The sequence below is a fragment of the Lolium perenne genome, chromosome 1, assembly GCF_019359855.2.
Source record: "Lolium perenne isolate Kyuss_39 chromosome 1, Kyuss_2.0, whole genome shotgun sequence".
Classification (NCBI taxonomy): domain Eukaryota; kingdom Viridiplantae; phylum Streptophyta; class Magnoliopsida; order Poales; family Poaceae; genus Lolium; species Lolium perenne.
The window spans coordinates 3,448,116-3,462,999 of NC_067244.2; the positions used below are offsets into that span (position 1 = coordinate 3,448,116).

Below are 14,884 nucleotides of genomic sequence, written 5' to 3' on the forward strand. Positions count from 1 at the left end.
AACAACACCGGACCTTCTCGTTTGTCTGATAAGCCGATGAAATTACCAGCGCACCTCTTTCCCTGAAACCCGAGTCCATGAACCATGGACATTGCCGAGGTTACCCCTCGTCAAGAAGCCATATTGCTTTTATTATTATAGAAAAATTGCCCGTGCGTTGCAACGGGAGTTACAAAATAAAATTTTGGTCAAAAAATATCGACGAGAGGTAAAAGTTGTACACTGTTGGAAGGTGGCGGTGCATTGCGGAAGCTCAGGTAAGTGAAACCAAGGAGAAAGGATAATCATTTTTTTTCTTGCAATCGAGCAACATTCAGTAGGCTAAAGATTGGTCTACCGCTTTCTATCGGTTGAGGCCTGAGCCGAGTTAAGAACAATTATTATGTAAGACTTTCAAAAAACTGCTTGTTAAATGTCAAGTTTACAATTTTATTTTACAATTTGGATGTGAATCACCATAAATAAGCAGATTTGCACAATATATTCCAACCTCCATTTTCCATAAAAGTTCAAGGAACCTGATTCCACACGATGAATTGGATTTATTTATTTACTCCATATTCTTCGGTCTTGAACTCCTGACAAACTAAGATAAACAGAAAAAATATCAACATTAGAGGCCACCAAACCTTGAAAGCAGTCTTATTGCGCAGGTTATTGTTGGACTTAACATCACCATAGCAATCCTGGTCGTCAGAAAGAAACACGCATGAAAGAACCAAAGCTGAAAAGATAGATAACCAAATGTAATTGTACATATCACGCGACTGTAATCATCTTGATTTATTTAAATTCATGCAAAGGTATACACAGAGGGCAAACCAATTCAGCAGCAACTATATCACATTGCGTCAGCCTGAATCTCATGAAGCTCCTCTCTAATTTGTCGCACATAGAAGGACTTATGTCACTTGAACACCAAATTATTGCACCGGGGACTAAACAATCCATTGGCTTCAACCTATGTATCCTCCTTGCTCAAATTCTGAGCGGGAGGGAGAATAGCAGTATCTGCTCCAACCACGTTGCGTTCTGCGCCTCGGTGTCCTCCTTGTTTCCAGTACGTTGTGGTGAGGCCAAAGCTCGGTTCGGCCTCCAAAAGCAGACCCCCTCGTCGGTACAGTCGACACGAAAATTCTTCAGCGGACGCCGAGTATCTGCAGATCCACCTTGCTTGCTTCCATCGCGGCAGCGGCTGCCTAGTCTGGCGCAGTCATCGGGCTGCCTTCGTGACAGCCACACGAGGGCCGCTTCTTCAAGTCGGCGCCGGCCGTGGCCCAAGCTGGCACCAGCATGGGGCTGCTTTGGTGACGGCCGCCGAGGGTCGTTCTCCATTAGTCTCGACATCGGAGACAGGGGCAGCGGGTTCCTTGAGGATCAGTTGGACGCCATCTAAGCGAGACCGTACAGATCCATTATCGATAGATCGACACACGCCGATGCACACGTCGAGGCACGCCACCGCAACCCGCCATGAAGAAGTCGTCGGTTCCTGCCTAGCCGAAGCTGGACACCCACCTGACGAAACAATGACCTTCGAAAGCGGCACCACCGTCCAGCCAGTCAGACGTCCTGGTCGCCATGAGAACATGAACTACATGCCGTCAGCCTGCTTGGCGCACGCCGCCGCTGCCTAGAATGAGAAGAACTCGTCGGCCGCCTGAGAAGAACTTGTCGGCCCCCTCCGACTACTACATCACGAGATAGTGAAATACTTCATTGATTTGATAGTTGCCGCACGATAGATCCTTGCATATTTATGCATGGACTCCGGAGTCCGGACCGGACCCAGGGTGCTGCACGGCGTCGACTGCTAAGCGGCAGAGAGCTCACAGGAGGAGTGCAAGCATAGCTACTTGTCGATGCAATCGATGTGGAACGCGTACCAGCGTCGCCGCAGCAAGGCGTGAAAAGTCCCCGACGTCGAACTCCGTAGTGCATATGACACAATCCGCCACGGGTCCTCTAGGGCGACATCCTCTGCGGCGATGCTGTCTCATCTAGTCCGCTCCCGTCGCAGGGCGGAGGAAGTGGCTCGCGTGAGAGAGCTAAACCAGGTTGTGTGGCGGTATGGCCTGTAAAGACAGCTACGCCGCGCAGATCGCGGCGCTGCTCCACAGGATTGTGCGATTATGCGGCAAGAGCCAAGCCGTGAAGAATTTGTAGTGTGGTTTTTGACTTCAACACAATTTAGATCTTGTATGTGCTCGTTGCTGGCATTGCTGCGCTCACCGCGGCCATTGACCTCGCCGCCGCTTCCCACGCAGCCTGCAGCCCTTGCCTCAAATCTCGGCGTCGCCAGCGGCGTCCGCCACCTATGCTTGCTGGACACTTGAGCCCGTCGACATCACCACCTGATTCTTGCTAACAGAAATCGATCCTGGAAACCGAGATCTGCGGGACAACTCCCTCGTCGTACGCGGCGTTGTCTACTTATACACAGATTTGCATTGACTCGTACCTATCCTGAACTCTAACCTTAGTTGAGTTGTACTCGGTTGCTAGCTAGCCACATAGGCTGGATTGTGCCACGTTAGGAAAAAAAACGTGTATAGGAAGGAACGGACGGGGACGGACGAACAAACCATAGATATCTTGGGACGGACGAACGGATCAAACCGCGGAAACACTTCGTACTTTATTATTAGGTATAGATTATATATATATACTAGGAAACTTGCCCGTGCGTTGCTACGGGGCAGGACCAAAATCAACTTTAGACGAAAAACGTCAACTCGCGTCCCAAATTTTGCCCTAAAGTTGATCCGCCCACATAATCTACGGATTGGCCCGCCATCGCCTTAGGTGCTCTTACAGTGTCGATCATGATTAATTGTAGAGAGCCTCACTTTTTCTTTTATGTAAAACGTGTCAGTGGATTGGAACGGCTGTATGCATCTCAGCTATGCAGAGGCCGGGTGTAATACTTAAACCTTATAAATAATAAAGCATCATTGGAAAAAATAATCCTAGCCTTAGTTAGCCTTTTCGTCTGAATCTTTATTTATTTATTTGATCCACCTCCACCGGCGCTACAACCGCCAAATCACCTCCACCTTTACCATAGACAGGAAAACCAACTATGTAGTGAAAACTGCACGTCAAACTTGTCAATTACTAAATGGCTAGATGCAAACCAAAATAATAGAAGTAGGATGCGAGCTATACCTGGAGTAGACGAACTGATTCTCCTATATGCCATCCTTGCTCACGCACGCTCAGTTTGCGTATGGTCGACGCCCCATGTACTTTCCGGCAAGGTGCACTTGCAAGATCTGGCTCGGCATGGAACGCTCGTGAACGGTTCGCAGCTAGCAGGTGCTTTTGACCCTATCAAACGTGAGCATAGCAGCAAAGCGTAAGCTAGCTGGCCTGATTGATCCATGGATTTATCTAGTGCTCCTGTACTAAGCAAGCTAGATGAGCTAATTAATTTGATGTGTAAGATTACCCAAATCAACATCGAACAGCTGAACCTGTTGGATTAAGCAAAAGGCGCACGTAGCAGCAAAGCATAAGCTGGCCTGGTTGATCCTCGATCGATCTGGTAGTCCTGTACGAAGCTACCAGATACGCTAATTAATCTGTGGTGCAAGCTTATCCATAGCAACCTCGATCAGCTGAACCTGTTTTCGGGCGTGGCCAGCCGGCCGGGAAACGCCACGGCCGGCGGCAGCGCAGCGCGTGGCTGGGAGGCAGCCAGGCAAGCCACGCCCGTGCATCTATACATACACATATATACATACACTCATCCCTATAAACATACGCACGCACACTCTACCTCTATAAGCATCTCGGAGAGACTGAGTCCTAGTTGCGGTTGCCTATATATATGGAACCAGGGGCCAGGGTGGGAGCGTCGTAATCCACCTGGAGTTGGAGTTGTATTCCTACCGTGGAAACAAACGAAGCAAACGATGTAGACAAAGCCACGCACGAAAGCGCATACATAGACTCCTACGGTGGTAGGACTTGAGGCCACGTACGAAGTGCTTCACAGGAACGTGGGGAGCTGCGACGCGACAGACAAAGCACATTTAAGCGGTGGCATAGGAGGACGTAATTTCGATACAAATATATATAGGGGTAAATCTAAGTTGGACGAAAAAAAGGAAAGCCTTAGCTCATTTATTATTATTATATACTAGCACAAAAACCATGCGTTGCTACGGTGTCACGCAAAATAAAATAGACATCAATTATAATAAAAATATAACGACTATAACGGAATGTAAATCTCTCCTGCTCACTTGGAAAGGTAACGGCTCTAGAGAAGAGAAGAGATTCACTGCTACCACTAAGGTTGGCAGCATGGGCATGTTGTCTTCCTGGCTAATCTCTATGCATCTTTTAATTTCAACCATATGTTGTGATTCCATCTCAACAATCTAAACGTGGTGTCACAGATACTTGATCAATTTAAAATCACAAAGCAGCACACTGACAAATCAATCACCGCACGCGCACACAATGACACTGCCACCACGAGCGCCTGCCCATGCTTCCCTTCCATCCGCCGCCCGTCGACGTCTTAGTGTCGCCTCTCGCGATGTGCTAGATCCCGCTCTGCCTCCGACCGACGCCACCAGTCTGCCGTCCGCCGCCCGTGCACGTGCAAGTCCCACGACCCATTAAATAGTGGCTCTCCTTTTTTGTAGATGGGCGGTGGCCACCGAACCAATCAAACAGTTTTTTACTTGTGCCCTCTGTTTGATAGGTGCGCCGGCGACCATCAGCATCGTTCGGCATACATGCAGAGCCGTGGGCATCTTATTCCATCCGCTAGGGTGTGCAAACTTAACTTGACATTTCAGTGAAACACCACATTAGATAGAAAATTTGCAGAAAATATAAAAATAAAAAGGACAATTAAAACACAATTGTGATCTACTGAGTATATACCTGATATCCTGAACGACTCTCTGCCTTTACATATTTAGATAGATTACTTTTCACGTGACTGGCTTGCAGTCCTCCACCTCTACTCCAATAGTAGAAGCAAGAACTCCCACGGTGGCTCGCCAAATACACTATCTGTACATGCTGGATGTGGAGAAGAACTCGGATCTTTGATGAGCTCCCTTCTGCAAGCAGCAACTCAAGTACTCCTAGCTGCATTTATCCAAAAACAACGGTTCTCGAGCCATGATGGTAACACAAACCTGGAGGTGTTCTTTGTGGCGATATCAAACTACTCCCAGATGTTGGAGCCGAGGTTGGGGCTTTGGGGACTGGTGACTGGGGATTGTTGGTCTGCTATCAACTTGGCTTGGCTATGCTCTGGCCAAACATGTCGCACCTCAATCTGACGCTCGCGGAGATCCAGGGCGTGATCCCGGCAGAGATCAGCGATGTCATAAACATTACCGTGAACATGTCGAGCAACCAGCTAAACAGGAGGGTCCCGGCGTCCATCTACCCACTGCTGAAGCGATAAGCTCTCCCTATCCAACGTCCTAACGGGCACGATCCCCAACATGCATAAGGTCCCAACACCTGCTTGTTTTCTATTCTAAGCCGCTGATAGAGATTGAATGGCAAAGGTGGATCAAGGCGTCAGCGGAAGTGGGTAATGTCGATGTACGGCGACGATCCAATGGTCTTTGGGACTCGGGGAAGGTGCGCTCGGGTGAGGAGTGCCACAGAGCGGTCGAAGGAATGCTTGTAAGGTCCTGGCGCGGCCCTAGAAGGCGGCGGCTCGATTTGTGGCGCAGAAGCTCCGGCCTAATCCAGGCGGTATTGCAGGCTTCGTTCCACCGATCATGGATGGGTAGAGAAGGACCTAGGAGCTCTGTTGACGATGAAATTCTCGATTTCAATATTCTGTGGCAAACGATCTCTGTTGATAGGAGTTGTTCTACGTTTTATCTAGTAATCGGGAGCAGAGGGGACGGGTTATGTATAAAGGAAATCGAGTAGGAACCGTCCTGGTTCGATTCGAGTTCTGGCGAAACTGAACAGTGGAACCCGGAGGAACGTATACATGATGAACTCTGTTTCTTGCGCTACAACAAAACTTACCATAGAAGTCTTCTTTGCGCGACGGACCAAAGAAAAGGAGCGGACGACGGAAATTACAACGGACCAAACCACGGAAACGCTTCTCCCTTTATTATTAGGTACTAGGAAATATGCCCGTGCGTTGCACTGGGAGAGAAAAAATCCACAAAATCATAAACTGTTAAATCACTCCACGTAGCTCCTCTTTGTTTCGCCAATAGTCGCCTCCGTCTCGTGACGAGCGGATGTAACTGTTGCTACACTTGTGGTCGCACAATGTCTGCTTCGACTGTAAGACCTCGTCACATGGTCGTCAAACATGTCGTACTTTATAATCGTGTATAGGATCTTGAATTCTCGATCGAAACCCTAGTTGGGGCAATTTATGAGTATCGGTTGACAAGCGAGTGTTAATGAAGACGGCAACAAAGTATTACAAATTGAGATCAATTTAAATCTAAATAATCATATAAAATTATTAATCATGAGCAGCTAGCTTTGAGGAAAAAAGAAAGCAATTTTGGTAACACAAACAACGTCAGCTAGCTATCTTAATTTAGCCAGATAAATTTTGTCAAACAAATCTAGCAAAAAGTCTCACGCATTCCAGCAGCACCACGTTGGCCACATCCAAGGCCAGTAGCGTGCACGCGCTCCAGCCCCGGCCAGCAGCCCATCGGCGACCCAGGAGAGCAGCGCGCATGGCCGAGGTGATGCACGACGCCCTGCCACCGAGGCACAACTCCACGTTCCCATCGCCTGCGACACCGTTTTTGTGGAATCCCCGCCGGGAGCACCGCGAAGGCGCCCTGTTGAGCTCCGAGGTCAAGGCTCGTACGCGTAGCAGCAGCTTGCGCTGTTGCGCAGTTCCCTTAGGACGCTGATGCAACTAAGTCCGCTGAGGCCACAGTGGTCGCGGAGCTAACACATCCCTCTCCGGCCCACGCAAAGGAGCTCCATGCCAAGATCGAGCTTGACCATGGTGGCATGGCCGCGCCGGCGGGCCACTGGATCAGCACTGGCTCGCCCATGATCGCCAAGCAGTCTTCGCAACCCGGCGTAACCTGCAGCATGTACATATGCATGTTAAACATGGTCGACATCATCAGTTCATCACCCACACCGCCGAGGCCGACTATGAGCCTATGAGGCCACCGTCGACGATTGTCAGGCTGCGCCGCCGCTGCATATATGTCCACGCTTACTCCCGATGGCCGCCTTCGCCGCAGAGAAACCATGGCTGCCGCTGCTGCATCGCCGTGCTTACTCCCGATGGTTACCACCGGTGGAAGACCTCAAGACCGACCATACGTACACTCCCGATTGCACGTACCTACTCCCGATGGCCGCCGCAACACCATCGCTCTCCTTTCCCTGAGACTCGAGAGACGCAAAAAGCGATGGTAAGGCCCGGACTGATTAAATGATGCGACATCTTCCTTGGCTGGTACATATATGAGCGTTTACAAAGGCGTATGTGAAATCTGGAATCTTTTTAGGAACGAGGCCGGAGACCAATCCTGAATACCTGATACGTGGGAGACCAATCCTGATCGGTTTCCTTCCGAGCACAAACAGATTTTGTGATGAACTCGTTTGGTACGACAGACGCTGCGTGCTAGCTTCGGATGGACACAGAAATTAGCGATCAAAGGAAACGTTTAGGATGACGAAACGTTTTCTTGATTGATTGATGATTGACTTACCGGTGGCAAGGGTATGTAATTTTAACGAAAATTAGGGGTAAAAATAGACGGACCAACAAGAAGCCTTATTTTCTTTATTATTAGGTATAGATATAGATAGATATATTATATATATATTATTAGGTATAAACTGGTACACATGCCCGTGCGTTGCAATGGGAGAAAAAGACTACTACACAAAGACGCACAATAAAAGTTGTCGTTGATTTTATAATTCTATTCCAACTCACATCAAGAAAACAAGTTTTAACAATAATTTCGAGAAACCATTACCAATAACCGTTCTTGCCGACATGCTGAGCGACAACAGCTGGCTTCTTCCCCTCCAGTGTTGTCGTTGCTGCTGCTACATACATCCCCCCTAGGCCTCGACGACACCTTCTGACCTGTGGTAGCACCTTGGGCCTCGGCTCAGAGTCCGCCACAGGATGCTGGTGACAAAGTAACTTCTCGTTGGTTCTTCTATAATTCTATTCCATCTAATATGCAGAGACAACAAACATCAAGAAAATAACTCTCAACAGTAATATCAAGAAAGATTACCAATAGAAAAATTTATAAATTTGCTTTGTGCTCACCTTTGCAAGTACATCTCAAGCATATATACCAATTAAGATGATCTCGTGGTGATATCAAGCCTGAACCAGACATCCGTGCGTTGCATGTTCCGGTATGTTCGTGTAATGGAACTATGAAAAAACTTGTATTCTCATATCCAAACCCTCGCCACTCCTCTGTCTTGGTCTTTTTTTGGAGCCACACCCCACCTTGGTGAACGCCTCGTTCTCTGAGAGCTGTACTGATCCTTTGAGTTGAGTTTCAGAATAAGCGACCAGCAATCAGATTGGCCATCGGGAGCGACGGAGGAACTTGGGCCAGCTTGTCGACGCGTCACCCACGTCTCCTCTGACCAGGGCATGCGCAGGTCCTCCTCGATCTGGTCTCATCAGCCGCGCTGCTAATAATCCGACTCAACGACGACGGACAGAGGTTATGAAGTAGACTTAGTGCTTGGCCGAGGCTGCGCTAGATAAGCCGTTGAGCGGCGTGGCGGATGCAGCCATCAAGTTAATCCAAGCACCGATTATGTCGCCGCCAACAGGGGAAAATTCCGATCCAGACATCATTATCATGGGGATGGCGGAACCACCGGGTCTACCCTTACGACCGCATCAATATCCACGGCCAGAACACCGGCGAGATCGCACCGAGGAACCTTGATCGGAGTAGAGTACCATACTCGGCTCGATCGGTCCCGGATTTCCTACGGGGCGGGCGCCATCAGGTCGCTCAGCATCCCATGTCGGGGCCATGGAGTTAGGTAGGTATACGACCAGAAGACGCGGCGATCGGACCTGCCTTTTTAGAAGCGTCCCAGGCTCGAAGTGCACTCGCGGTGCTTCACCCACAGCTGTTCCGGTAGGATCGGACGCCACACCATCTTCCCTAAACACCGACCCAGGCCAGGGGCGAACGTCCGGGACGACGGCGTCGGGACCGCCCTCTTCTTCGTCCGTTCTCTCCACCTCGTCTCCATTGTCCTCGCTGCCATCCTGGTATGGAGCGGCTCCAGAGAAGTCGCCAACCCAGGGGCGGATATCCGGGACGACGAAGACGATGGATGAGCCAGATGTGTCTACACGTCTCGCCGTCCTGCTCCTGGATGTCGGTTCTGGTGGACGTGATGGAGGATTAATAATGGGATTGTCTAATCATCATCTAGCTGAAAACGCAATTAAACAAGGGAAAGCGACATGTTATAAGGATACAAATTAACAACGGTGTTAAGTTGGTACTCCTACATAGTAACTTTTAGTAAATTATTTCCATCGCAAAAACACTTTTAATTAATTAATTAATTGCTTCCTATCTCCCTGCAGCCTCCGTATTTTCTAATTTGTTTCTTTTGGTTTGTATGATTGCTGAAACACATGAATATGACACATAACCGGAAAAATATAGGAAATAATATCAAGGAGTTATTAGCCCATTAAAGAAGGAAAAGGAAATCTTACCAAGAGGTGGGTTATTGGAATATTCTTGCAAATAGAATGCATGTGAATTATTAGAAAAGATCCTTAAAAGGCTTGTGCTCTCTCTATTTTCCTATCGTGGTGAATTAATTAGGAGGCATGTGAGTCCACCCAAAATGTCACTTACTCACAATTCCAAAACACAAAGCAGACCCCACCATCTCAATAGAAGGCAAACCTTGTACGTTGATCAAAAGTTCTTCCACCTCCAGAAGAGAGGTTGATGATTATCCGGGAGAGCGGTTCAGGTCCTTCAACCATTGCATCCTCTGTTTCAAATTAATGAAAATGTATTTTTTCACCAAATCAAATCCAAAAAACCAACCAAAGATGGGTGCTCTCTTGTCCGACTTCTCTATAGCCACTGGTATAACACCCGACCGTAATTCTCTACACTCAAACAATGGCATCTTCAAGTAGGGTTTCAAGTGCTCATATCGTGGTTTTGGTGTCTGCTTCACTAACTCACCATACCGTAATCCTGATTATATGCCGATTTGGCAACCTTACTAGGAATCGAATTTCGATTGTTATTCATCATCAATTTGCGTATCAGACTATGCCATGCATACCTCTCTCCTTTTTATCTCAGAGTACACGGTAACACTTCTAACTCTGCCATTGCCATGCTTCTTGATAATGGAAATCTTGTATTAAGAGACCAAGTAACTATGTCTGAAGAGCTAGAAACCAAGTCTAGCGAGTGGCTCAGCGGACGGCAGCATTCATGATGCATGCCATACAAGGACAAATAATTGGTGATCTCGAAAAGAGTCAGATGCGTTCCCATGGCCACCTATCAAGCTACAGCTTGATTAATTGTGGTGGTTGTACAACTCCAATTAATTGGTGGTCGCAAAATGAGTCAGATGCGTTCTCGTGGCCACCTATCAAGCTACAGCTAGATTAATCGTGGTGCTTGTACAATTCCAATTAATTGGTCGTCGCAAAATGAGTCAGATGCGCTCCCGTGTCACATATCAGGCTAGCTACTGCTGGATTGATCATGGTGCTTGTGCTATTACAATTAATTGGAGGTCTAAAAATGAGTCAGATGCATTCCCATGGCCTTGTTCTTAGGTTTTACAAATTCTGTGGATATTTTGATTCGGATCCTTAGTCGAGTTTCTTCTTATCCTTGCAAAGTGATAGGACAGAAGCCATCAGCTTCCTACGTCACCAGGATGATGTACGCTTGGTTGATGTTAGCGAGGTGGGCGCGCTCGTCGTGGAAATCATTGAGGAAGGACAAGAGATGACATTGATGCTACTCATGGTGTGCTTTATTGAACCACAAACATGTCTGCCGACTGTAGCTTAACTAATGAATGAATACATAAACTTGTACCATTCAATGTCAGCGAGATCCAAGCAATTAACAGATGAAAGAAAGCGCGAACGTAATAACATCACAGCTGTTTGTCAGAAATTTGATTGTGCAGGGAAGATTTGTTGTCCAAGAAGTCATATGTATTCACACCCAAAGAACGCAAACATGCAAAGAAATTTATTTGGTGATCTGAGTAATGCGCCTAACAGAAATTGTCTTCTGAGAACTACACCTAAATTTTAAATTATTGATTTTTTCTTGTCCAGGTAGCCTCGACATGCCAACCAGCACCTGACTAGTTAATGAATACATAAACTTGTACCTTTCAACTTCATCGTCCAAGAAATTAACGTATGAAAGCAAGTGCGGATGTACTGACATCAAAGTTGTTTGTAAGTAATTTGATTGTGCAGGGAAGATTTGTTGGCCAAGAACTCATATGTATTCTCACCCAAACAACGCAAACAAACAAACCAATTTAGTTGGTGATCCGAGTAATGCGCCTGCCAGAAATTGCCTTCTAAGAGCTACAGCTAAATTTTCAATTATTGATTTTTGCTTGTCCAGGTTGGGTCGACATGAAGTGTTATTTTGTGCCCGAGAAAATGTAAAGTAAGATTAAAATTTGGTAATTGCTTCCAAAAATAATTAATATTTGGAATCGTTCTGACCCGGCTAGTTTGCCCGGGCAATTTGCCGTATAGTGTGTCCAGCCTGGCTACCTATTTCTCCATATAGGGAGCCACTCTAAAATAGCCTCTCCCTATTTCCCGACAAGCTCCAACCCACTACCTATATTCTATTCACCTATATTTTATTCATATTTTGTAACTAACAAAATATTTCTAACGGCTATATTTTCAATTGCTATATTTCTAACAGACATTGATGCATATTCCCATTTTTTTAGCATGGCAATAAAATATGGCTATGTAATTTGTTAATATGCCTGGATTTGTTAATGATAATGAATTTGTTAATATGTTTCCTATGTTGAGCTTCGCAATAATCTCAAAATTTTATATGTAAAAATATGCATGCACACATATTATATATTCAATATAGTAGAGACCTGATTTTCCGGAGAGACTCTTGTTAGTCAATATGAAGAAAAATATCCCCATTAGGCCAACAATATGTTTATGTATGCTCCATCAAAAATGCTTTTTTTCCGTGTGTGTGCGACATCAGATAGATAAATCAAAACCGTAGGTTATAGTTAGAGAAACATGATGCCGGATGATTTTTCATGATTAATGCTGGTTTTTATAGTGTTATGAAAATCCCTAGAGTACTAATTCATGTTAGTGCTGGATGAACCTCCAAATTGGGATGCACATATAAAATGATACATATCGAATTTGTATATGCATATCTGATCTACACGTATTTATCTATTTGTCTGTTCACTTTTCGTTTGATGAACGTATCAATACGTCGATGTATATTAACTTTTTGTTTGCTGCGCGGCAAATGGTTCTATGAGTCTGAACTTCTCTTAGTCTTGCTCGATCGATCAAGACGAATGGATGGCAGGTACGCGCGCACAGCAGACTCCCTATAAATAGGTGGCCTTCCATCGGCATTTGGTCATCACAACTAGCAAACACACGCACACACTCTTCAGACTCAGTTTTTTGTCGTAGTAGCTCGAGAATATGGCGGTAAGGCTATGTATATACACAGAAATGCATACATGCACGTTGAAGTAGAGCCAGAATATGGCGGTAATTAACTGACTTGTTTATTTTGTGATGCATGCATGCATGAATGTTGTATGCAGGTCGTGGTGAGTGTTGGTCCATGGGGTGCACCGGGGGGAGAGCCTCGCGACATCCCCATCGGCAGCATGCCCCAGTCCCTGGTGAGCATCACCATCTGGAGCATCAAGGCCTTGGGGGGGCCCATCTGTGGCTTCTCCTATGTGTACGTCGACCAGAACGGGGGGCCCATCCACGTCGGCCCCTGGGGCAATGCCGACCCGGAACACACCATCACGAACATACAGATGGGTCCCGGCGAGTACCTTTACGAGCTGAGCGGCACCGCCGATGACTCCGCCCTATTATCGCTCAAACTGGTCACCAACCAGCACACGTACGAGGTCGGCGCTCCGTTGGAGCAGACGACCTTCAGCATGCCGCTCAAGAATGGCAAGGTGGTCGCCTTCTTTGGCCGCTCCGACAACGATCACCTCACGGCGCTCGGTATCTACGTGCCGGTGATGAAAGGCTCGCCGGTCAATGTCGGTCCGTGGGGCGACTCCGGTGGCGTACCTGTGGACATCACCACGCCGGTGCAGCTTAAGAGCGTCACCGTCTACAGCACCGATTCCAGCGATGGGCGCATCTATGGCTTCTCCTTCACCTATGTCGACCTGACTGGCCAGTCCATCCATGTCGGCCCCTGGGGCACGATCAAGGGAGAGAAGCATACCGTACGTACCACGTTAATTCATTCTTAATTTCCTTTCTACCTATTGATTGCACGCGTCTAGCTACTTAGTTGTCTCACTTGTGACAACTTTAATTTGAGTACAACTCGTCATGCATGCATGTTGATGTGATGCTGTTTGACCTGAGCCTGCAAGGCGAGTATGTGAACAAGATCACTGGCACTACTGCCGGCGACAACCGCGTGACCTCGCTCAAGTTCACCACCAACCAGGAGCGTGACTACGGCCCGTTCGGGAGCGATAGGGGCAATGCCTTTAGCGTGCCGCTGCCAGACGGCGAGCTCAACGGCGCCGTGGTCGGCTTCTTCGGCCGCTCCGGGAAGAGCCACGTTGACCTCGGCGTCTACGTCGGCCTCGCGCCCAACGAGCCATGAATCAATCACTTGTAAACGTATATATCGAGCTAGCAGCTAGTTACGTACTCTACCCATCCAGAATGCAGACCTCTACTCGATCTGGATGCTACGTTAAACGCCAGCGAGCTAGCTAGCTGGCTATACATATGTGTCATATGTGTGTAATGAATAAGCACGATGGGATCAAATACTGTCAAGGGATTATATATATGCATGTAAGTGTGCAATATTATTAATATAAATAATGCTGTAATGCTCATGGTTTGCAATAAAAATACCACCCGTTTGGCTAAACATGTACGTGCTCATCCCCATAAAATACATCCTCTTTTTACATTTTTTAATTCAACTTATCAAAATCATCCTGCGAGGGAATTCCTGAAATTAGCACATTTTATTAGCATAACATTTAATATATTTACTTTCAGTTGTAACATACTCCCTCCGTTCCTATATATAGTGCCTATTGTTTTTCCCCATTTGTTTCAGATTGTAAGAGTAAAGCTATGTTTATTTTGCAAAAACCCCCTTCCACCGATTTGGTCAAGTGCTAGAAATAAGGAAACGATCAACGTACATCCTGAAAATCTGGAAACAGACACTTCATCGATCTCATCTCTCGCAGGCTGCTTCTCTCTCACGTGGCCTGTCTCTCTTTCTCTCATCTCTCCCAGGCTGCTTCTATCTCCCACGCATGGCAGATGAGATGGGAAACCCGGCGTCCGCCGTTTCCATGGCGAAGGATCGTCGGGCCGTCGCCGTTTTCTCGCCGGAGCAAGTCGCCGACGTGGAAGAATTTCCGGACTCCTGCGAGCAAGAACCTTGGTACGTGCCGGACACGTACGCTGAAGATACGGAGGTTCCGGATTCTATCGAGGAGGAAGGGAATGATATTCTTGCCGGAGAGAGCCAACCTCTTGAACCACTTGAAGATATCGAGCGGGAGATTGAAGCTGCCATGATTGCAAACGAGAAACAAGAAGGCGAGTTTTTTGAAGATCAAT

The 14,884-nt window shown here is 47.1% G+C and overlaps 1 protein-coding gene and 1 long non-coding RNA gene across 3 annotated transcripts; one reads left to right on the forward strand and one right to left on the reverse strand.

The window, feature by feature from the left end:
* Positions 1 to 310: 310 nt before the first annotated feature.
* On the reverse strand, positions 311 to 3,956 carry LOC127341191 (uncharacterized). Of its 2 annotated transcripts, none has more exons than XR_007875325.2 (3): positions 3,452 to 3,856; positions 3,169 to 3,330; positions 311 to 586 (listed from the first exon to the last, which is right to left on the reverse strand). It is a non-coding gene; the product is annotated as an uncharacterized lncRNA (long non-coding RNA). The 2 variants fall into 2 exon arrangements; XR_011754586.1 differs by lacking the exon at positions 311 to 586 and adding an exon at positions 594 to 3,094 and having other exon boundaries at positions 3,452 to 3,956.
* An 8,705-nt stretch (positions 3,957 to 12,661) lies between these two features.
* Positions 12,662 to 13,734, forward strand: LOC127341120 (protein GOS9-like). The gene is made up of 2 exons (XM_051366896.2): positions 12,662 to 12,733; positions 12,853 to 13,734. The coding sequence occupies exons 1-2, from the start codon at positions 12,728 to 12,730 to the stop codon at positions 13,531 to 13,533; spliced, it is 687 nt and encodes a 228-aa protein (XP_051222856.2). The 5' UTR covers positions 12,662 to 12,727; the 3' UTR covers positions 13,534 to 13,734.
* Positions 13,735 to 14,884: the final 1,150 nt, after the last annotated feature.